The sequence below is a fragment of the Cyprinus carpio genome, chromosome A19, assembly GCF_018340385.1.
Source record: "Cyprinus carpio isolate SPL01 chromosome A19, ASM1834038v1, whole genome shotgun sequence".
Lineage (NCBI taxonomy): Eukaryota > Metazoa > Chordata > Actinopteri > Cypriniformes > Cyprinidae > Cyprinus > Cyprinus carpio.
In genome coordinates, this window is record NC_056590.1 from 10,528,435 (window position 1) to 10,551,505 (window position 23,071).

The 23,071-nt window shown below is 36.2% G+C and overlaps 3 protein-coding genes across 7 annotated transcripts; 2 read left to right on the plus strand and 1 right to left on the minus strand.

The window, feature by feature from the left end:
* Positions 1–639: 639 nt before the first annotated feature.
* LOC109052792 (DNA-binding protein RFX5) lies at positions 640–14,097 on the minus strand. Of its 3 annotated transcripts, none has more exons than XM_042776333.1 (10): positions 14,016–14,097; positions 12,548–12,695; positions 9,896–9,929; positions 9,456–9,538; positions 9,116–9,235; positions 8,823–8,939; positions 8,394–8,472; positions 6,081–6,279; positions 4,174–4,268; positions 640–3,725 (listed from the first exon to the last, which is right to left on the minus strand). In XM_042776333.1, exons 2-10 carry the CDS (start codon positions 12,637–12,639, stop codon positions 2,733–2,735), a joined length of 1,812 nt encoding a protein of 603 aa, XP_042632267.1. In that variant the 5' UTR covers positions 12,640–12,695; positions 14,016–14,097; the 3' UTR covers positions 640–2,732. The 3 variants fall into 3 exon arrangements, with proteins under 3 accessions (XP_042632267.1, XP_042632268.1, XP_042632266.1); XM_042776334.1 differs by having other exon boundaries at positions 13,948–14,025; XM_042776332.1 differs by lacking the exon at positions 14,016–14,097 and adding an exon at positions 13,022–13,859.
* Positions 14,098–14,957: 860 nt separating this feature from the next.
* LOC109052791 (probable 39S ribosomal protein L24, mitochondrial) lies at positions 14,958–16,911 on the plus strand. 3 transcript variants are annotated; one of them, XM_019070214.2, is made up of 6 exons: positions 14,958–15,117; positions 15,380–15,566; positions 16,036–16,131; positions 16,228–16,331; positions 16,415–16,545; positions 16,659–16,911. In XM_019070214.2, the coding sequence occupies exons 2-6, from the start codon at positions 15,384–15,386 to the stop codon at positions 16,793–16,795; spliced, it is 651 nt and encodes a 216-aa protein (XP_018925759.1). In that variant the 5' UTR covers positions 14,958–15,117; positions 15,380–15,383; the 3' UTR covers positions 16,796–16,911. The 3 variants fall into 3 exon arrangements, with proteins under 3 accessions (XP_018925759.1, XP_042632269.1, XP_018925760.1); XM_042776335.1 differs by having other exon boundaries at positions 14,974–15,117; positions 15,383–15,566; XM_019070215.2 differs by having other exon boundaries at positions 14,999–15,240.
* A 679-nt stretch (positions 16,912–17,590) lies between these two features.
* Positions 17,591–22,238, plus strand: LOC109052830 (proline rich mitotic checkpoint control factor). The gene is made up of 6 exons (XM_042776336.1): positions 17,591–18,265; positions 18,343–18,390; positions 19,378–19,869; positions 19,957–20,049; positions 21,174–21,320; positions 21,435–22,238. Exons 1-6 carry the CDS (start codon positions 18,017–18,019, stop codon positions 21,585–21,587), a joined length of 1,182 nt encoding a protein of 393 aa, XP_042632270.1. The 5' UTR covers positions 17,591–18,016; the 3' UTR covers positions 21,588–22,238.
* The last annotated feature ends 833 nt before the right edge of the window (positions 22,239–23,071 follow it).

A 23,071-nucleotide genomic window follows, 5' to 3' on the forward strand; every position in this document is an offset into this window, starting at 1 on the left:
CATAAACGGATATAAATTATCATATGTCCAAATGTTTTCATGTTTATTTCCCATGAAATAAGCTGCTTTCAATCACTATGCAATTTGTTAGATTCATATTAATCTAACGTCCCACTGTTCAGTCATTCTTTTGAATGTTGCAATCTAGAACACTCTACACAAATTACTTCATTAACTGTTTGCTGTTCATTAATGTAAATTACAAGTTTTCTTGTTAATGTGTTTTTTTTTTTTTCAATTGCAAGTCTGATATTTTATTTCACAGGATACTGAATTGCTGTTGTCAGGATATTAGGATATAACATTAGTATTCAAATCTCAAGACTGCAAATGAGGCAGAATATTAGAAATGTGCACTGCCTTTAAAGGAAAAGTTCAACTCAGACATGAACATTTGCTGAAAATGTACTCACTCTCAGGCCGTTCAAGATGTTTCTTCATCAGAACAGATTTGGAGAAATTTACTCTAACATCACTTGCTCAGCAATGGCTCCTCTGTAGTAGTGAATGGGTGCCGTCAGAATTAGAGCCCAAACAGCTGAGAGAAACATCGCAATAATCCACACGACTCCAATACTAAATTTCTCCAAAAATGTTCAGATGAAAAACAAACTCATCAACATCTTGGGTGGCCTGAGGATGAATACATTTTTATATTTGAATGAATTATTCCTTTAAGAGGAAAAAAAATGATAATAAACAAAATTATAAAAAAGAAACATCACGCTGTACAAAATAAAAGCTCCTGTAATTATAAGAAAAAAATCCTATTAGTTTTGGTTAGAATCAAACTTTAAACCTTGAGTAAATTAAGCAGCCGTGTTAATTCAGAATTAAACATGACATACATAGCACATTCATTACACGAGCCTAAATGCAACGCTAGCAGGTTGTCTGACAGCCGGTTGCCAATTTGCAACCATTGTACCAGAACGCAAAACTGCAATTAAGTGCAGTCAGACTGCTGATTGGTGAAATCACTGCGATGTGAATCACAATCATTTGTGTAGTTAGTTAAACCCGTTTAGCTTTTTTAAAGCACCATTATCCATAGTAAAATTATTACCTCTAGTCATTTCCTATCTCCCATATTTTACTACAATATCTGAATAAATAGCAACGTCTGACTCCAAATCTTTTTATTTATAATTGGAGTGGCTTTGTTTTAAATTAAGTGCCTTTAAACCTCTATTAAGCACCAACAGCCTTCATAGAGCTTGAACCTTAAAGGAGATATTTTTTCCCCCAATTCATAGCCTTTCAATACCTTCAAATGTAATAAAGCACATCAAATAATATTCATAAAACTGCTACAAACAAATCTATTTCCCCATTCCATTAATCACTTAATTTCAAATGTAAAAAATATTATTAAATTACAAATTAAAAATACTGTACTACAACATTTTTTTCCTCACATTTATGGCTAAGATCAAGTGTAATACAATGAAAACAACCAGTGAAAAATACAGTATTTCAAGGCTATAAAAATAGAGCAAAATTCTCCTTTAAGATATGATAATCTAGACAAAAACATGCTGTTGTGGCTCAAGATTTGTACAATTTGTATAAATAAATAATTAGTACATATTTCAGTTTTAATTTAAATAATATAATCAAATTTCAGAAATTGTAAAATCTTGACTTCTAATTTTTTGTACATGGCTTTAGGGTGACAGTGCACACTTTACTGGTAACTGATAATAATATTCCATAGTAGCAATATAGTGACGATGGCTATACATTTGGAAAATAAAACGTTTTAAATTAGTTCTAGTACACTTTACCTATGAAGATATCCTTCCGGGCTCACAGATCAACTATTTACATCTGTTAAGTGCTAAATTACATTGCTGTAAGAGAACGACTGGACAGACCTCAACGCAGGGGGCGGGGCTTTGAGAAGAATCCCGAAATAACAGCCTCATTTGCATATTTAAAGGAACTTAAGAGGTCTTTGTTTTTTTTTTTATCCACCTACGCTATGCACCATCTGAACCAGTAGTGTCTTCTCGACCTTCACAACAGCAACTCGATGTAGTAATTTTGAAGTTTGTATATCTGTTAATTGTGACGTCTAAAAAACTGAACTATTAACCCAATAAATGGGTGAGGGAGGGCCTTTTTTAGAACCCTGAAGTTGCAAACCCGTAAAACCTCTCTTTGTCATCTGAACATCTAGAAAACACACTCAAATGTCTCAATTCATATTTACAAACACAAACATGCAAAGATGGTTAGAGCAAAAAAGACCAACTGCCCTCTTATGGCACTGAGTATGGTAATAAACACCGACAGATGGTAAGCAGTTCCTTGGTAACTATGATGATTTCTCTTTTTTTTAGATGTCCTTTTGTTTTATGACTGAGCTGGACCAGATTGGACTGTTATTTGAGTATATCTGTTTGTTTCTATTTTCAATGCTTTTAAGTTCTTGTCAAAACTTTTGTTTTAGGCCACTTTAATTCATAATCTCTTCAAAAGCATGCCTGAAATCTTCAGGAATTTTTCAAATTAATAATATGAAAATATGAGTGTAGTTGCTGTTTGAAGGCAACAATGACAGGTTGTACTTCTATACATCATTTTACACAGAAAGCAGACAAACCCAATCAAGCTCAGCCAAGATGGTACACCTCAGTTTGACTATAAGCTGGTATGCAATTCACAGAAGCACTGGAGAAGCATTGCACATCGAGTCTCAGAGAAAGGAGACAGTTGCTGTGCTGCTGTTACGGGGCATCTGGTTTTGGAGTTTCTCCAAACAAGGAGCCGAAGGAGCTGGGAATACCTGCTGAGTTTGGCATGGAATCAACCTGTGGCTCCACAGGAGTCAGAGTAATTTCCACTTCTCCTCTGTCCTCTAATAACGTTGCCGGTGGGAGGTACGAAACGGTGGACTGTGGCACTTCTTGAGAAGCCGGCCTTCCTTCTCTGGATAACGGCGCACGCTGGATGACCATCCTGCGGCTGAGCTCGTAACCCGGTTGGTTGGGCCCTTGCATTAGCAGGATGGACTGCTGCTTCTCAGGTTCTGGTGCAGGTTGACATTGCACCACTACACCTCTATGCTCAGCATCTGTCACTTCCTGGATGGTCGGAAGTTGGCCAAGCATCAATCCTTGCTGGTCCTGGAACACGATTTCCACCAACTGTGAAGGAGCGGCCTGAGCACAGGAGGGCAAGGCTTTTTGGATTACTCCTCTCGTGAGCAAAGCTGAATTTGGATTTGAGGTTGGGGCTGATGGTAGCTGTGGTGCCATGTCTTCTGGTCTTTGCTTTCTAGGTCGTCCTCTTTTGCGTTTCTGAGTAACACCAGCAGCTGACACTGAGGTGGAGGGGTCAGGGCCCCTCTTAGGAGCTGCCGGTCGTGTTCTCTGGACGACTGGAGTTGGAGCAGCAGAAGTGGCGACCGTGACTGATGTTTTCTCATGGTCTGGATAAGAGAGACTCACACCTGATGGTAAAATCATAACGGGGACGGTGCCGCCTGGTTGAGAGGGTATCGTTGTGACTGTAATAGGCAAAGTGACTTGAACGCTGCCCGAATCGGCTGGTGCGAGACACGGTGGGGAGGTTTTCTCTGGAACGGTGCCTCTGGGAAGGAGCTGAGGCAGCTTCTTCATATAGGCTTCCACTCGAGCAGACTCAACCTTATTGGTTGGTTTATCACTGACCTGCTGCTTACTGGATGGAGGCTGTTCCACACCATCTTTCTCTTTTTGCTGCCAAAAACATCACAAAGAAACTATATTTACTATTTATAGTATGTACTACTGCTAATTAGTGAAATCACTACAAACTGAACCCTAACAAGGTTATCAGAATGCCCTTATTGGGTTTATTTTTTGTGAAATTGATTGGCTGACTGTAAATTATCCCAATTATGACATGGTTACCAAAAAAAGAAAAAAAAAAAGGCCATTAAATAATAATTTCAGCTGAGATATATAAAAGTAGCACAGATATGTAGGAAATCAGTTGACTGGGACAATTATCAATTATCCGGTTTTGCATTTATACAGTCATTATACAAACATATTTGATGATACTCTATTCCAGAGATTAGTGAATAAATTATTGACTTATTAATCTAAATGATTCGGGGAGAAATTTAAGTGAAAAAAACATAGATATAAAATCTGAAATGTTCAAATTTCAGACCAGTAATACCTTATTTTCTGCACTGACATTATCTTCTTCTGCTCCACCTGCTCGGGAAGCTGCTGCGATCTTTTTGATTACCTTATGAGGTTTGGAAGGTCCGCCTATGAAAACCAAAATACAAATCATAAATGTAGCCTCACTCCTAAAGCAATGTAGCAAAAATCAGGGTTATTATTGTTAACTAAAACCATAGAAAATCATTAATTAAAATAAAATGTAAAAAATAAAAAAAACTTGTGTTAATTCATCTAGTTGCCAAGGCAACATTTCTGATGGATCTGTTGGACATAAGGTGTCTGTCTCACTGGCAACATCAATGAAAGATAAGTACACATCATGTACAGCATAACATATCATCAGAACGTCAAGGATCCCCACTCGATGACTGCAGTGAAGAGTTGTACCGTCTTCATCTATACATCTTACCATACTAGTCCTTTTTCGTATTGTTCCCCAGTCACGCATAATGCATTTGTAAATTCATGACTGATTATTGGGTATTGAGGCAAGAACCACGGACTGGGATTAGGCCATGATCCTGAATTCTTGCTGAACCAAAATCAGAGCATAACAATTGCTGTGTCTCGCTGTGTTCTGCTCACAGCGAAGGAGAAAATGTTTTTATGGTGTGGCTAAATGGTGCTGAATATTGGTTACCCACTGTCCTTCAGATGAGACATTAAATCAAGGTCCTGACTCTCTGTGGTCATTAAAAATCCCAGGATGTCCTTCGAAAAGTGTAGAGGTGTGACCTCAGCATCCTGGCCAAATTCACCTATTGGGCTCTGACCATCATGGCTTCCTAACAATCCCCATTTTTACTGATTGGCTTCATCACTCTGTCTCCTCTCCACCAATAAGCTGGTGTGCGGTGGGCGTTCTGGCGCACTATGACTGCCATCGCATCATCCAGGTGGATGCTGCACACTGGTGGTGGATGAGGAGATACCCCCCGACAATGTTAAGCGCTTTGAGGGCTTAGAAAAGTGCTATATAAGTGTAAGGAATTATTATTATTATTATTATTAAATAATTCAAATTTAGAGGTCGGCTGATGGATTTTACTGATAGCTAGGTTGGACCACACTGGTGGATACTGATTAATCAACCGATAGTTTTTAAAATGGATACTGAACGAAAAACGTAAATAAAATTAATATTAGTTATATATTGATCACTAAAGTTAGTTCATGGTTCATTAACTAATGAAGCAACTTTAAAATGTAAAAATGTATAAGTAAATTTTGAAATTAACACTCTAACAAAGAACAATACTTTTACAGCTTTCATTAATCTTAATGTTACAAATGGACACTTAAAACTCTTGCAAAATGTTACCATTTCATTTTAACAGTCATGCTTAAAGATGGCCATCTTTAAATATCTACACAAAAGCCACAGCATTGAAATTACATACATATAGATACTTGATGTATACTCTCTCACTTTATTTGCTTATATTTTAGAACACTTGATGATTATCTAATTAAAATAATAATGTATGTTAATCACACAATGGGCAAAAGCTCAGTGCTGAACAGATTTCAGTATGAACATTAACAACGACTTTGGACAAATTTTCTGTAATTTAATGTAAAACTGTGTGAATGGCACCCGGAAAAAACTATCGGCATGGATTTCTGCAGATAGTTCCAGCAATCAACTATCGGTGGCAATTAATCGGCAAAACCGATCAATCGGTCAACCTCTATTAAAATTAAACTAATACTTAATATAAACTATATAGACACTTTTAAAACGCACACAATTACTAAAACTTTCATTTAAATTAAAATTAAAACAGAAAATACAATCTAATTCAAAATATTAACAATAACTACAAAAGTACATCAATAACAACAATAATGCTGAGCAAAACTTAACACGTCATCTTGCTATATATTTTCACGTACCTGCCAGAGCAGCTGAAGTGACGAGCTCAGCCTGACTGCAGCGTGGGTTAACGATGTGCTCCTGTACGAGGAAGCGTGCGATTTCTACCACCGTGTCAAAAGAGCGCTTCAGGATCTTCTGGGCCCAGTCACAGATGAGTTCACAGGCTGCTTCGGTGACCTCTTGCTTGTAGGTTTGCACCAGTTCTGTCAGTTCAGACTGGAGGTGGCACATCACATAGATACATTAACAGAACATTTAAGCATAGACATATGTTTTTCTTCTAGCCAAAATACTGACAACCTGTATCAGTGGCTTTCAACCCTGTTGCTGGACCAACATGCAAAATGTGTGTGTGGAGCAGGGAAAAAAGGGTTGACAACCACTGACATGATTTTAATGCTGTGAAAGCAAATTAGAAGAAAAGTCAGTAGTGAGAAGTAGGGCTGCCCTCAAATAGTCAACGAGAAGAGGCTTGGTCGACCAAAATTTTATTAGTTGCAGAAACAGGACAGATCGTTAACCACTGTATTTTTTTTTGGTAATACAGTACATCTAAACGCTCGCCTATCATTCATTGACCTCAAATATGGCTTATCATCTGAAATATGTAAGTAGTAGCAACTTTACATGGCCGCTCAATCTAATGTTAACCTAGAAAAATGTGCACTATTCAAGTGTCTGAACAGTAGCGCGCTCACAGCATGACAGATGGAGGCCCCGGTGCAGTCACTTGCTCTTAAAATACTTCGTAATTTTGGTCATACAGATAAGAGTAATACATCTTTAGAATCTGTAAAGCCTCTGTTTATTTGCGTGCACTCACTATTAGTGGTCGACCGATATTGTTTTTCTGACAGCCGATGCCGATATGTTGGAAAGCAGGTGGGCCGATAGCCGATATAAAGCCGATATAATTTTTTTACTAGTTTTAATTAATATTTAAGACATTTTTAAATCATTTGACAATGGATTAAAAAATAAATGTGTAAAATAAACATAATTATACTTTAGATGACAAAGTATTTTTCACAAATAAATAAACATTTAATAAAAATATAATTAAAAAGGAAGTAAACATTGTAACCAGCAGGGCACTCAGTATTCTGGGAAGTTTGTGTGCATTGGGAATCATATTTTTCAAATAAAGCCAGGTTAACACTCATTTTACATAAATGCATAAAACGCAGCATAATTTGAAATCACGAGTTTAAAGCATTCAGTTCACACGGACCGACCGAGAACACGTGATCATGCTGGATAAAAATGCACACTTCACAAAATCTCACAGCTGGATTCGACTAAGTTTGCAAGGTTTGTGATATTAAATTTTCATTAGTCATTTGAAGATTTGTTTAAATGATATAAATGCGTATTTGCTTAATGCTGATGGCAAACAAGAAAGTATTATAATGTTTGCCTATTACTCATAATATAAAAGCAAACGTTATAATACTTTTTGTATACATTAATTCCTTGTTTAACAGTTCTATCTGATTATTAGACAGATTTCTATCTGTATTAGACAGAACTGTTAACGACGACAGCAAACAAGAGCAAGAGGGAGAATATGAGCTGTGTACTCAGACGCTGCCACTCTCAGTGTCGTCAAAATAAAAGTCCCGCCTTGAACACATCGGCCAAGCAGAAAAACTTATTGGCCAATGCCAATATTTGCAAAATGCCAAATATCGGCCAATATATCAGCCTTGGCGATATATCGGTCGACCACTAACTATAACAACAAAACATTGCGCTTTTGTAAAATAATGAAAGCAAACAGGATGCGCTTTCTGCCATCTCGGTCTCTGTGAACTTGAGCGCAAAACCCTGTCTATACTTGCCTTACAGACATGAAAAATATATCTATAGAGAGCAAAAAGTCTACTTTGAAATGAAACAATTCAAATCTGAAAAAAAAAAAAAAAAAAAAAAAAAAAAAAAAAAAAATATTCTCAGATTATTTAATCCGTATGAAACTTGCATGCAGGCGCATCTACTACTGTGGAGATGACGAGTCAGTGTCGCCGAATTCATCACTTAAGCCGAAAACACTAGTTTATCAATAGATTATTAAAATGTTAATACAGTTTAATCTTACTGTTTTTCCCTGACACATTCATAATCATTACTTCTGTCTGTGTGCTTTGGCAAGCTTTATGCATGTGCTTGAGCGCTTATTAGGTTATGTAGGCAATTAAAGGCTCATTAGCATGATTTAAATGGTTAAATAATACACATGCGATTAGTCGACTAATGCTTAAAATGAACGACTACTAGTCGACCAAAAAAATCTTTAGTCGAGGGCAGCCCTAGTAAGAAGACAATCATACCGGGTCATTTTTGAGGTCCAGGTTAGGGAGTAATGGCATGTTTAACACGGTCTTTCGACGTATCCCACTATAGCAGTATGTGCTGGCAATTATGTTAAGGGACAATGAAATATACATAAGGTTTCATTAAATAAAACAATAAAACAGACTTTTAGTTTGAATTTAGTTAAGTAATATAAATAAATTTAAAGCGTGAGATAACATTTATCTTAAAAACCAAACCATTACAGATAAAACCTGTATCAAGGGTGTTGATGATGTGCAGAAAGCCAACTAAATATCTCAAACAGTTGAATGTGTGTTTTCATGAAATTGGTGAATCCAAATTCACTCTGATGTCATGGTGTCTGCTCTAGATAGGGTTCTAGAAGTCATAAATGTTTGTCTACGTTTTATACAAATTAAATGAAATTAGAGACAAAAGGATATTTGGACTGTCCTCTACCACCCAGTCTTCGTGCTTTAATGTTTGGGAAGATGTCTCGGATGATTTTGCCAAAATTTGCTGCACTTAGAGGCCGATGCTGTAAGTTGTCACAGTGTTTCCTGTTTAGATATAAAAGCCATTAAGTAATCACTGTATTTTGTGACAAATTGCAAACATGGACAGAATAAAACAGATAATGGACCCTTAAAAGTCTAGGGAAACAGCCAGAAAGTATTTACTTTGAAATATAACAGCATAAGAGGCTTGTTTGCATATTCTGCACCCCAGCCCTTACCGGTAAGTCTCGTAAACATCTTGTTTAGGCAGGCAGGTGTCAGGATGTTCTTCCAAGTGGCTACGGATCCAGTTGCAGGTGTGAAGCTGGTCTGCCGTGTTAACTGAGTTTGAATCACCACTGGTACACACAGAGAAGCAGTTTTCAAGCATGTGTCACATATAACATGTCTTGCCACATCTGTGTTATTTTTAGCTACCTTGATTGCTGGGATTTAAAAAAATAGATTTAAGGGACATCATATATTTTCATTTAATATTCAGAATTGATCAATTAAAAACATACAGATTTAAAAAATGTATCAAGGCTGACTGAAGTATATTTGTGTGATTTTATGTACCTCTTCTCTCCTGCACCTGGACCTGAGGGTAGCTGTAGGTAAAGGTAGAGCTTGTCGTTGTCAGAGAAACGCTGTACATCTTCCTGAGAGGAGACATGTCCCAGGGAGAAAGACAGAATAAGGGCAAGAACACTGCTCAAAAACACTGTAAATGTACAAGTAAGCTAAATGAGTGTGAAATATTATACAATACAACAGGACACAGTTGTAACAATATAAACATGAGTGGTTATATAGTGATCATAGATCTGAACTGCTAATGTAATAGTTGTGGGATCAAACATATGCAAATGAGATTGTATAAAATTTTACTGTTGTGTTGATGCTATAGCTTATAAAAAAGTGTCACCCTGTTATATTATTGAAAATGCACTTGATATAAATTATAACATGTCAAGAGGACTAAAATTTCATTTTATTTTAACCTCTAAGAAACTTACCAAAATTTTGTCCACTTTGCCCTGCACATTTTTACTGTGAAAAGATAGGAAAAAAAGTCATATATCTGCATACATTCACATACACACATGTATGATGCATACATAAATGTGACCCTGGACCACAAAACCAGTATGACATACCATAAACATTGTATGGGTCAAAATTATCGATTTTTCTTTTATGCCAAAAATCATTAGGATAAGTAAAGATCATGTTCCATGAAGATATTTAGTAAATTTCCTACTATACATATCAAAACCTAATTTTTGACTAGTAATATGCATTGCAATTGACTTCATTTGGACAACTTTGAAGGTGATTTTCTCAATATTTTGATTTTTTGCACCCTCAGATTCTAGATATTCAAATAGTTGTATCTCGACCAAATATTGTCCTATCCTAGCAAACCATACATCAAAGGAAAGCTTATTTATTCTGCTTTCATTTGATACATAAATCTCAATTTTGAGAAATTGATCTTTATGACTGGTTTTGTGGTCCAGGGTCACAAATGACAGAAGAATAGTTCACCCAAAAAACTGGCTGATAATTAACTAACCCTCAGGTCATACAAGAAGTTAATGCATCTCTTTCTTCATCAAAACAGATTTGAAGAAATTTGTCATTACATCATTTGATCACCAATGGATTCTCTGCAGTGAATGCCTTAAAGGGATAGTTCACCCAAAAATCAAAATTATGTCATTAATGACTCACCCTCATGTCGTTCCAAACCCGTGAGACCTCCGTTCATCTTCGGAACACAGTATAAGATATTTTAGATTTAGTCCGAGAGCTTTCTGGCCCTCCATTGAGAATGTATGTACGGTATACTGTCCACGTCCAGAAAGGTAATAAAAACATCTTCAAAGTAGTCCATGTGACATCAGAGGGTCCGTTAGAATTTTTTGAAGCATCGAAAATACATTTTGGTCCAAAAATATCAAAAACTACGACTTTATTCAGCATTGACTTCTCTCCCGGGTCTGTTAGAAGCGCGTTCACAACACTGCAGTTTAGTGATATCCGGTTCGCGAACGAATCGCTCGATGTAACCGGATCTTCTTGAACCAGTTCACCAAATCGAACTGAATCGTTTGAAACGGTTCGCGTCAACAATAAGCATTAATCCACAAATGACTTAAGCTGTTAACTTTTTTAACATGGCTGACACTCCCTCTGAGTTCAAATAAACCAATATCCCGGAGTAATTCATTTACTCAAACAGTACACTGACTGAACCGAGCCAGATAACGAACGAAACATTGACTCGTTCTCGAGTCAAGAAGCCGTTTCTGTCGGACGCGTCCGGTTCGAGAACCGAGGAGCTGATGATACTGCGCATGCGTGATTCAGACTGACACACAGCGCGTCTGAACAGAACTGGTTCTTTTGGTGATTGATTCTGAACCGATTCTGTGCTAATGTTATGAGTGCGGGTAAACCGAAGGCTTGAATCAAGGGCAATCATCGCCAATGAAGTCATTACGTCGAGCACAAAAGAACTGGTGTACCGTTTTCGGCAACCGGTTTATTGAATCAAACTGTCCGAAAGAACCGGTTCGCGGAGAAGAACAGAACTTCCCATCACTACCGGTGATCCGAAAACCGATGCAACCGGTTCTTGACTCGAGAACGAGTCAATGTTTCGTTCGTTATCTGGCTCGGTCATCAGTTCAGTCAGTGTACTGTTTGAGTAAATGAATTACTCCGGGATATTGGTTTATTTGAACTCAGTGGGAGTGTCAGCCATGTTAAAAAAGTTAACAGCTTAAGTCATTTTTGGATTAATGCTTATTGTTGACGCGAACCGTTTCAAACGATTCAGTTCGATTTGGTGAACTGGTTCAAGAAGATCCGGTTACATCGAGTGATTCGTTCGCGAACCGGATGTGCTGTGAACGCGCTCATAACAGACCCGGGAGAGAAGCCAATGCTGAATAAAGTCATAGTTTTTTGATATTTTTGGACCTAAATGTATTTTCGATGCTTCAAAAAATTCTAACGGACCCTCTGATGTCACATGGACTACTTTGAAGATGTTTTTATTACCTTTCTGGACGTGGACAGTATACCGTACATACATTCTCAATGGAGGGACAGAAAGCTCTCGGACTAAATCTAAAATATCTTATACTGTGTTCAGAATATGAACGGAGGTCTCACGGGTTTGGAACGACATGAGGGTGAGTCATTAATGACATAATTTTCCTTTTTGGGTGAACTATCCCTTTAATAATATATTTGTTTCTTACAAACAACAAACATGCAGCTTTTGGATTCATAAGACAGTAATCGATGAACCGGAGTCCAGTGTGGATTATTGTGATGTTTTTATCAGCTGTTTGGACTCTTATTCTGACGGCACCCATTCACCGCAGAGGATCCATTGGTGAGCAAATGATGTGATGCTAAATTACTCCAAATCTGTTCTGATGAAGAAACAAACTCATCTACATCTTGAATGGTCTGAGGGGGTGTAAATTTTCCACAAATTTTCATTTTTGGGTAAACTATTCCCTTAATGCAACAGCTCTACAAACAAACATTCTGCTTAGTTTTAACCATGATACACCATTTCTTCAGGAAATAAAGATTTAAGATTTTATCTTAAGCACAATGAAGAAAGAGTAAAAATGAACAGCTCTTACGAAATGTTGCTTTTAAGCTTCTGCAGCAGCATACTGGGCTCCGTCTCCCCCTCCCCAGCCGAGGCGTCTGCCTTTAACTGATCTTCTGCCATGTCTCAACCACACTGGACCGACAAACTGCATTCAGAACCCTCCTGGACCTGAAGCTCTAGAACATGAGACACATGTAAATATGTGTCTGCATCAAGTTTTGGCCAACTTTTAATTCTGAGTGTCTAATACGCAACAGTGTGTTTTAAAAAGTTAATTAATTATAGGTTGATCGAGAGATTCTGCACACAACCAGAACTTTACACACTAGATCAATGCAACTAAACATCAATAGTAAAAGTTGTAGGGTTTTGCAGTTTTAGACCATACTTGTAGTATCAAGTGTTTAAAATGCACAATTGTTTTATAGTATATCTTTAATATGCACAACAACTTAAAGTCTGCATACAATATATTAAAATGTTCTTAGAACAAGCTGCTTACTGGTAAACTGGTATTCAATTCATCACATGTACGCAAATGATCATCAGTTTCACTACAAACTGACATATTTAGGCCATGTTTACACATACAGCCACAGACTGTAAACACGAAATGAAACCACGCAAGCGCCTAATTCTCCCACTTCTAAACGCTCAAGATATTTTCCCCCATTTCGAAAATACAGCCACTCATGAAACTGTTGTCAGGTCAATCGGATAGCGACCATGCCCAAATACTGCAGGGCTGTTTTCCTGCCCCGGTCCAGACACATTTCCAGCACACACGCGCCCAATGAAGAACTCAACATAAGAAACTGATGCTTTTAGCTGCTGTATGCATGATACCAGGATCCAATTCGATCACTTATAATCATTTGAATGCATTATTTAATCTAATATACGACTAGCATATATGAGACATGCACAGGTTTGGTTGATTACACCCATGTGTATCTCTTTGTGGGCGTATTGAAAGGCCAACCAACCAGAAACTAGACGAAGCCATTGGTTATTTATGACCAAAAGCTCATTTTAGCGCAAGTTAACCATATTCTCAAACGCAAATGCTTACTGATCACTAGAAATAAACCTCACGGCAGCCTAGTTGAAATGAGCATGACATAGCAGCTAACGGCTAACATGAGCTCGAACAGGCCGAGGAGACGTCGACTAAACGAAACCGACATAAATGAACACTTCCTTACTGTACTACATAATTTAATGACATTATTTGTAAAAATAAATAATAATAATAATAACTTTGGTTTTTAGTATATGTATAAACAAGCTAGCTATCGTTAATATCATTACCAATGACTCTTGCTAACTAGCTAGCCATACTTGTACGCTTCGAAAACCTTCGATTATTACGTTAAAATACCTGGCCTTTCTAATAAAATATATCTATTATAATTGTACAAAGTTTACCTAGTGCAATAGCTCATTCAAATACAAAATAATGGTACCGTTTATTTTATAAACGAAAAAGAAACTACCTGAGACAAATATTGAGCAAAAATCCCCTTTCGGCTTATTTTGTGATTGGACGACTGTGTTATGTCTGCCTGACTACAAAGCAAAGCTCGACGCTGGTTGGCTGGTCTGAGTCATCCTACTTGGATACAGAATGAAAAGACGATTTGATTGGTTAATGGTTTTATGCAAGTAAAAAAAAAAGAGAAAGAATCCTTTTAATATTCTGTCAGGCAACTATAATTTTTGTGTACATTTTCATGAAACATAAACAACTGTTATTGGCTTAACAATGATGAGTATTTTCTTAAAATGTAGAAATGTCATACTATGATTTTGTATGGTGAAATTAATATAACAATTGGTAATAACAAATACTACTGTAGTAATATTTAATATTCATTGCCCAAGTGTTTATCTGGAATTTACTTTTATGTACTGAAACAGTTAGCAAGAACACGTAATTTATGAACAAAGCTGTGATTCATTAATACAGGCCACACTTTAACGTCAAGCTCAACTCAAAAAGCTTTTTAAACTCCTTTGATTTATTTCACTCCACTTATTGTTTATCGTTTACCAAAAATAATTTGCTGACAAATATAATAGGGTGGCATATATTTTTTGGTAAATATCACTGAGAAATTGAGAGCTATGTATTTATGCTTTCATATTCCCCCAAATGCATTTCTAAAAATCCTTAATAACGTATATCCCTCCTAATAACTTCTGGATAGGAAAACCTTTATATCTATAAAAGTTCCAATAAAACCATTATTATCTGTATTTCATTAAGACTTATTGAATTATTATAAATCCCTAATATAAATATCTAAAACATTAAAATAACTCTGCAATTAAAATATATATATATAGTTTTCTTTTCTTCGTCTTTGTTATTTGTTTATATAATTTAGAACGTGTGCCCTTCCAATCATAGACAGTAAAAGAAAATCCAATCGAGACTTTTATTTTGACATCTGCGTCGCTTGGCTCTAAAGGAAAAGGAAGTAGCGCATGTTCTACACAAGTTTGACCCTTGTGGATGTAGAATTTATGATTACCACAAAATAAATTCGGTTATTTTAGTTAAATGTGCATCTAAAAGCCGCAGCAATAATTCAGGTAAGTAGTAATCACTGTATTGTGTGGGACCGCTACAAAAACCCTATACATAATCCTGCAATACCTTGGTCATAAAAGCACAAGAAAGTGACTGTGGAAGTGAAGATTCCGCTGTAGTGGAGAGTATGCCACCTAAAATATGTTGTATTTTTTTCTACGTAGAAATTCACAAAATATAGGTCATTCAAATGTAGATTTCCGACATAATTTTGAATTCTCTGCGTTTTTTGACTGGTTCTTTCTTTGTTTTGATCGTCCACAGCAGCATGAGACTGACAGCGTTGCTTTCTATGGCAGCAAAAGCTGCATTTCCACGTGATTATCGTTATGGCACAAACAGACCGTGGACGATCGCAGCCCAGCGGCTTAATCCACCCGGCAAGAAAAGAAGAAAGGTGTTTGTTGAACCTATTGCAAATGAGGACTGGCATGTGCTGAGAGGTGACACAGTAAGTGATCCTTTCTGCTTTTATATCTTGAAAGCTTTTAATGCATAGTGAAGGTATCCCCCGCCCCCCTCCTCACACCTGACAGCTGACACCTGACCAGATCAGAGCCACCTTTTAGTCCACTGAAATGTAAATAGTACTGATACTGTTTAAACCAGGGGTTTTAAATCTGGGGACCCGTAAGTGGCTGTGAGGGAATGCTAGTGAGACCGTGGAAAAGTTTACAGAAAATCAGTGTATAAAATAAATAATTAAGATGGGATTAAACAAAATAAAAACTGTTTAAAATAAATACATACAAAATTGATTAAAATGGGTAAAAAATGCAAATAAATAATACATTTAACAGTTCAGTACAGTCATTTTTCACATTATAACTTGTCTTAATAGGAAAAAATATATGTTTGTTTTTTCATATTTGTATTATTTCACAATGCATATCTATATAACATACCATAATTCAAACCAGGTGGAGATTTTGTCTGGAAAGGACAAAGGAAAGCAGGGCAAAGTTGCTCAGGTGTTTCGGCGGCGATCCTGGGTCATACTCGAGGGCCTCAACACGGTAGGAGTAAAACTTACCTAAAACTAGTACGATTCTTACAGTTATAATTTCATTGCAAAACAGCACTTTTAATTGTTTCAAACACTTTTTTTCCAGCATTACAGGTATATTGGCAGATCTGGAGATTACCGGGGTACTTACATCGCCAGTGAAGCCCCTCTGCTGCTGAAGGATGTTACATTAATTGACCCTACTGACAGGTGAGCTTTAAACATGAAATAATTATAGAAGAACGCAATGTATCCAGCTCTTAATGTATGTATCTGTGTCTAATGTTTCTTAGGAAGCCCACAGATATCGAGTGGAGATACACTGAAGAGGGCGAGCGCGTACGTGTTTCCGTCAGGACAGGACGGATTATTCCCAAACCAGTCTATCAGAGAAGAGATGGCATCATTCCCCAACAGTGGAAAGGTGGGGTTTCCAAAAGTTTAAAAACAATGCATTTCTAGCTATAGTATTAGACATGCAAATATTTCAATATGGCTCAGTTATCAGAAATCTGAGAGCTTTTATGTGCCTTGCAGATGGACCCAAAGACACATCACCAGAAGACACGCTTCAGAAAACATACACACCAGCTTTGAAAACCCTCGAGGAAGAAGTTATGGAGAAAATGAACATTCAGGAAGATAGAAGGCCTCGTAAAAGCTACTGGTACTGAGTTACCACAAAGACTGTGTATTATGTTTCAGCATAACAACATTACCAAGATTATTTATCATGGAGAAAAATTGTATGTGTTCTGCAGACTTTATCAATAAACCCAACTGAATGTTATACTCAGTTTCCTTGCTTTTATGCCACAAACACATGCAACCAGCTGATACGCATGGCTTATTTTCTGTACAAATGTACATTAACATTCAATAGGTTAGGGTCAGTTAGATTTTTCTTTAAGGAAATTAATACTTTCATTCAGCAAGGATGTGTTAAATTGATCAAAAACAGACGTTTGTAAGGTTACAAATAATTTCCATTTCAAATAAGTGCTGTTTATTTGAACTCTATTGAATAACGGTTTCCAGAAAAATATTAAGCAGCACAACTGTTTTCAACAATGATATGAAATATTTCTTGAGCAGCAAATCAGCATATCAGAATGATTTCTGACCGATCATGTGACACTCAACACTGGAGTAATGATGCCGAAAATTCAACTGTTTAATATTAAAAAATAATTAATATTGTTTTTACTGTATTTCTGATCAAATGAATGTAGCCTTGGTGAGCATAAGAGCAGATGTCCATTTATCTGTCCAAGTCTTTATGGTGAAATATAATAAAAATACATAATAAGGATAGGGATCTAGAGCTTCACGAGTAAAGCTATGGGTCAATTATGTTTTTGCAAGACTATCGCATATAATAACATTAAGTTGTTGTTTCAGTTTAATCACTGATTGATTTAGTCACGTTGAGTGATGACATTGCACTCCAGTCCAATTGGTGTCAGTGTTGCTGAATCCTCTGAAACGGTGCAGCGGATGTACTTCACGATGGCAGAAGAAAAAAAATGTTTATGGGTCTAAATGGTTTGAGAGGAACGATTTATGATTATAAACAATTATAATTTGTTTGTTCAGGCTAATATATCCATGTGTTGTTCGCGTTTTGCAGGGGAAATATTAATTTAAAAAGCAAGCAGAGCTCCTACTGCAAGCGTTGAATTATCTGGAATTATTTGGCGTCGATGTTGTAATCTTAGAGTAATCTTAAGATATTTGCGGACGGTATTTGTCCATATAAACCTGGAAGAACGGGAGGATATGAGATCAGTGGAGATGCTTTGGTGAAAGTAATGCAGAAGCAGCAAGTCAGCGATTTTTGTGTCTGATAACACTCGTATGATCTGATCTTATCTGATTTGGTCTGATCGGTGGAGATGTCTCTGGTAGCGTACGACAGCAGCGACGACAGCGATCGCGAAGAATCGCCGGGTTCTACCGCTCGACCCGCGGCCAAGATCGGCGGACTTTTCGCAGCTCTGCCCGCGCCGAAAAACACGGGGATCCGATCGAGCGCAGACCAGACATCAGCTCCTCAACCTAAGAGGATGACTGTGGATCTGGCCAAACCCAAAAAACGCTCAGAACCCGTTAAAATCACCGTTCCTGAAATAAAACCAGCGGACGTGAGTTTTACTGATCCATTAATGCCAATCGTTTTACTGAAGCTGTTTCTGATTGATGATGTTTTTTTCTGTTCTAGTCTGACTCTGATGATGACGAGCCCGTCCGAAAGAAATCAGCTCCTCAGGTATGGATTATATATATATATATATATATATATATATATATATATAATATATATATATATATATATATATATATTGGAGAAGACTTGACTTGTTTTGTTCTTCTTCATCAAAACAGCGGAAATTTAATTTGAAATGAATATTTTTTACCCGCTTTTATGACCCTTAGGATTAAACAAGCTATTTTTATATTTAACAAATATATAAAAAAAATCTTAAATATGAAATATCTATAATTAGATATAAAGATATTTATTAGACATAAGTTATTTATAATTAGCTATCTGACCCTTAGGATTAAACAAACCATTTTATATTTAAATATAAAACTATTATTAGATATCTGTAATTAGATATAAATACGTTTATAATGATCTATTAAGTATTTTTACTAGTGTTCCTTTATAGAGTGCAACAGTGGAAGTAAAAATCTCATTCATTTTTTTTTTTCATTTTTAACACTAACTTATAAAACATTAAAAACAAATCTACTGTGAGCTATGGGGTTGTTAACTAATAGTATATGCTTTTGCTAGAGTCATCAGTCCACATTATTTCTTTTTTTTTTAAATATAATTATGTACAACAGAATTGCAGAAAAACTCCATTACCCATAATTCTGCAGAAATCTCCACCAATCGGAATCAGAACAAACAAATACTTCCGCTCTCAAACTGCTTAAATATTTCTGTGCATATTTTGCAGTAAACATATAATATATTGTTTCTATACATACAATCAATGTTTTATCAGTAAATTCATAGTTTTATACCAGTAATTTTTAATTCAATTATGTCATTCACAATGCTTCATAGGGTTGAAGGAGTGGGGGGGCATATGTTAATGAGCTGTTGGTTGTGGAATCATTACCACAGCATTCTCTCGATAGCCCATTTTTCATCATAATTTTTTAAAATCTAAATGTGTAAATGGTCTGGGTGGAGTTACCATCATAGTTAATAAGAATATTTTCCTCCATGTTCTTCCAGGGAGGTGGTGGTCTGTCCTCTCTGCTGCCTCAGCCTAAGAATCTGGTGGTGAAGGAGACCGAGCGGCGCCTGTTGCCGCACACTCTAACCAAACGCCCTGGATCTGATAAGCCAAAGGCAACCCCGGCAAAGTCCCAGGGTCTTTCTGGAACCAGCCCGTCCCCGTCCGCCATCAAAGCTGCTGCAAAGTCAGCGGCGATGCAGCTAGCCAAACAAATGACCGCGGATGAGGAGGGAAGTGACGATGAACTCGCTCCAGAGAACTACTTTTCCCTTCCAGAAAGCTCAGCACAGCCTGTGATGTCTCAAAACCCGCATTCTCAACAGTATGTTCCCTCTCTACACCCTCCATCCGGTGTGGAGGACGCGCCACTGGATTTTGTTTCTAAAGCGGACAGTTATAGTAGGTCAGCCGGAGCCATGCAAGACTATCAGACTGAAGAATATCAACATCAGTATCCCGCAAATCCACTGCCAGAGACTTCTCCACAGGTAAAACATGTCATTAATGATAAGCTTCATACACCAGTGTGTTCCTCGTCATTTCAGCAGCTGATGTTTTATGCATATGTTTGGCAGGATTACTATGGTGAGGGATATTACCCAGACCCAAACCCTGCGGCTGATGAGCAAGAAGATTCAGGGTCCTCTTCATTGTTTAATGATGAAGCAGTGAGTAGTTTGTAGCATCTCTGGTACTCAGGGATGTGTTTGTTCTGTATTTATATGGATTTCCATTTTTCCAAGCTGAAGTACCACACATAGACATAAATATTAGTATTGTAATTTTATTATTATTCTTTGACATAAAATAATGATGATCATTATTAAATATATATTTTTAAAAAAATCACAAAATTAACATGTTATAGTAACATATTGTGATTTAAATAATTCAATAAAATATATTATTAATTATTATTATTAGATTATTTTTTTATTGTACAGTAGTAATAGTAATATTTCTTTAAAAAATATATATTTTTTGTAATTTAAATAGTGACAAAATAAAAGTATTATTTAGAACAATACCAACATTTATATGTATTTTTATTATTATTATTATTATTAAATTCTCATTTTTATTGTACAGTATAATATTATGATTGCTGTGGTAATATATTTCTTATATAGTGTATATTTCTTTGTAATATATTAATTTATTTTTTGTAATTTTAATAATTAAAAAATTAAAAGTATGATGATTTATTAAATTCTTGCGTTTTATTGTACATTATAATAGTATTATTGCAATAGTAATTTATTTTTATATATTATGCATTTCTTAGTAATATTAATTTATATTTTGTAGTTTAAGTAATAAAACGTTATGATTATTATTAAATTCTCATTTTTGTATATTGCATTACAGTATCTCTTTATTCATTTAAGTCTTGCGATTTAAATAATAAAAATATTATTTTAATTAATAATAATTATTATTGCATAGTCACATTGAATGGGGAAATGTTGTCCTTAGTTGATCACATTTTTAAACTCCGTAACTCTTAAGTATTATTCTTAGGTGTGTATTTATTTCACTTCTTTGAAACAATGCTTCATATCATACATCTAGTTAAAATTTTATGTATAATTTTGTCTGGTGGATGCAAAACAGGGGTAAAATTTTGTATAGCGGTGGGATCTTTTGACTTGGACTGGTAAATCATGACTTAGCAACCATTAAGAATGTTCTAACAACGAGTGCATCCCAGCATCATGACAGCAAGTTTTAGCATGACTTGTCCTGGTTGATCAAGATTCAGTTCGAAATGATATTTTTTGTATTTTTCTAGTTTCGGCGGCTACAGGGCAAACAGAATCGTGGAAGAGAAGAAATCAAGTTCCTGGAGATTAAAGGAGACGATCAGCTGAGCGGCAATAAGCAATGGATGACAAAGAACATGACAGCAGAGGCAGAGCCCCGCAAGTCCTTCAGCAAGGTGAGCACCAGCAAGTGTCCGTTTTTTGATGGCTATCTGTTTGAAGGAGATAAATGAAAGAAAAAGTCTGACTTTTCCATCTCTTTTTTTTTTTTTTTTTTTTTTTTTTTTTAGAAAAAAGGAGATCAGCCAACAGGACAACAGAGACGCAAGCACCAAATCACATATCTGATTCATCAGGCCAAGGAACGCGAGCTGGAACTCAAGAACAACTGGGCCGAAAACAAGTTGACTCGACGACAAACGCAAGCCAAGTACGGATTCTAATGGACTGGAGATCGAGATGTTGCACACACCTCTACCTTACATTGAGCTGATTTTATCAGAGACTGCAGCCGATACACAAATGTGATATTTTTGCCAGCTTTTAGAGACGTGAGACCAGTTCGTATTGCTAAGGACTTTTAAAGCAATATTGGCTGCTAATAAAATGTTAAAGATGGCTTCCAATTGTCTACCTAATATTATCTTTCCATTTGAACTACACTGGGTTTTGTCACGAGGTTTTGAGTCACCTGTAACATAATAGTAGCTGCGTAGATTCACTTGATTTATTTGTTTATTAATTGATTGGGATGTCATAACTTGTTTGTCTGGAAGGGTTTTGTCTTCCACACTGCCATCGTGAGCAGTGGCATATAGAAAATGAATGATTGAAAATGTGAAAGAAACTGGTAACACTCTACATAAGGATCTCTATGTTAACATTAGTTAATGTGTACATATTGTTTTTTTTTACAGCGTTTATTAATTTAAGTGTTTAATATATTGTTAATTATGTGTTGACTTATGTTAATGTATAGCTTCAAATTAATATTAAAAATGTTGAAATGGTAATGTATACAATCTTATGGCAAAGCGTTCCTTTGTAAAAAGTGTTTGAGTAAATCTTTCCATCCTTTTAACTGCTTGTTTTCATATGAGTGTTGATTCTTAATCGTAGAACCATAAATATAGTATAGAATATATACTAACATTTTCATTTTGTGTGTAAAAACACTTTTATGTGTGAAATTGTTCCCATATCACTGCTAGAAATAAAAGTGCACAAACCTGTGCAAAAAAAAACAGTTTCTTCACAATATAATTTGACAATTACAAGATTTTTACACAGAGTTGAAGAAGATTAAAAGTACTTTAATGCTAAATGCATAAAAATGTCTCAAAATGTAGGAATGATCCCAAGAACATTAAATTGAACATTGACTTAAAGGGATTCTCCACCCCAAAATGAAATTTTGTCATTAATTACTTACCCCCATGCTGTTCCAAACCCGTAAAAGCTTTGTTCGTCTTCGGAACACAATTTAAGATATTTTGGATGAAAACCAGGAGGCCTGTGACTGTACAATAGACTGCCAAGTAAATAACAGTGTCAAGGTCCAGAAAAGTATGAAAGACATCATCAGAATAGTCCATCTGTCATCAGTGATTCAACCGAAACGTTATGACGTGACGAGAATACTTTTTGTAAGCGCGTCTCCTCTGTGTCTCTCCATATCACCGTATGCTGCGTATGCACTTCTGTATCAGCCGCACCACAAGGATGTGCTGTTTTCTTTCAAATCAAAGCTAAATACACGTAGAAACAGCGCATCCTTGTGGCCGGCTGATACAGAAGAGCATACGGTGATATGGAGAGACACAGAGGAGACTGTTGACAAAGGAATTGTTGAATAAAGTTGTTATTTTTGTTTTCTTCACTTACAAAAAGTATTCTCGTCACGTCATAACATTATTGTTGAACCACT

What these genes read in the sequence shown, in the direction of transcription:
- LOC109052830 (XM_042776336.1), top strand. Translation starts at nt 18,017, where the DNA reads ATGTCTCTGGTAGCGTACGACAGCAGCGACGACAGCGATCGCGAAGAA. An exon ending in TGCCAGAGACTTCTCCACAG is followed by an intron (nt 19,870 to 19,956) that starts GTAAAACATGTC and finishes TATGTTTGGCAG; the next exon opens with GATTACTATGGTGAGGGATA. An exon ending in CCCGCAAGTCCTTCAGCAAG is followed by an intron (nt 21,321 to 21,434) that starts GTGAGCACCAGC and finishes TTTTTTTTTTAG; the next exon opens with AAAAAAGGAGATCAGCCAAC.
- LOC109052792 (XM_042776333.1), bottom strand. Translation starts at nt 12,639, where the DNA reads ATGGCAGAAGATCAGTTAAAGGCAGACGCCTCGGCTGGGGAGGGGGAG. An exon ending in CCAGGTGCAGGAGAGAAGAG is followed by an intron (nt 9,236 to 9,455) that starts GTACATAAAATC and finishes TGTGTGTACCAG; the next exon opens with TGGTGATTCAAACTCAGTTA. An exon ending in CACTTCAGCTGCTCTGGCAG is followed by an intron (nt 4,269 to 6,080) that starts GTACGTGAAAAT and finishes TGGTTTTCATAG; the next exon opens with GCGGACCTTCCAAACCTCAT.
- LOC109052791 (XM_019070214.2), top strand. Translation starts at nt 15,384, where the DNA reads ATGAGACTGACAGCGTTGCTTTCTATGGCAGCAAAAGCTGCATTTCCA. An exon ending in ATGTGCTGAGAGGTGACACA is followed by an intron (nt 15,567 to 16,035) that starts GTAAGTGATCCT and finishes AATTCAAACCAG; the next exon opens with GTGGAGATTTTGTCTGGAAA. An exon ending in TACTCGAGGGCCTCAACACG is followed by an intron (nt 16,132 to 16,227) that starts GTAGGAGTAAAA and finishes CTTTTTTTCCAG; the next exon opens with CATTACAGGTATATTGGCAG.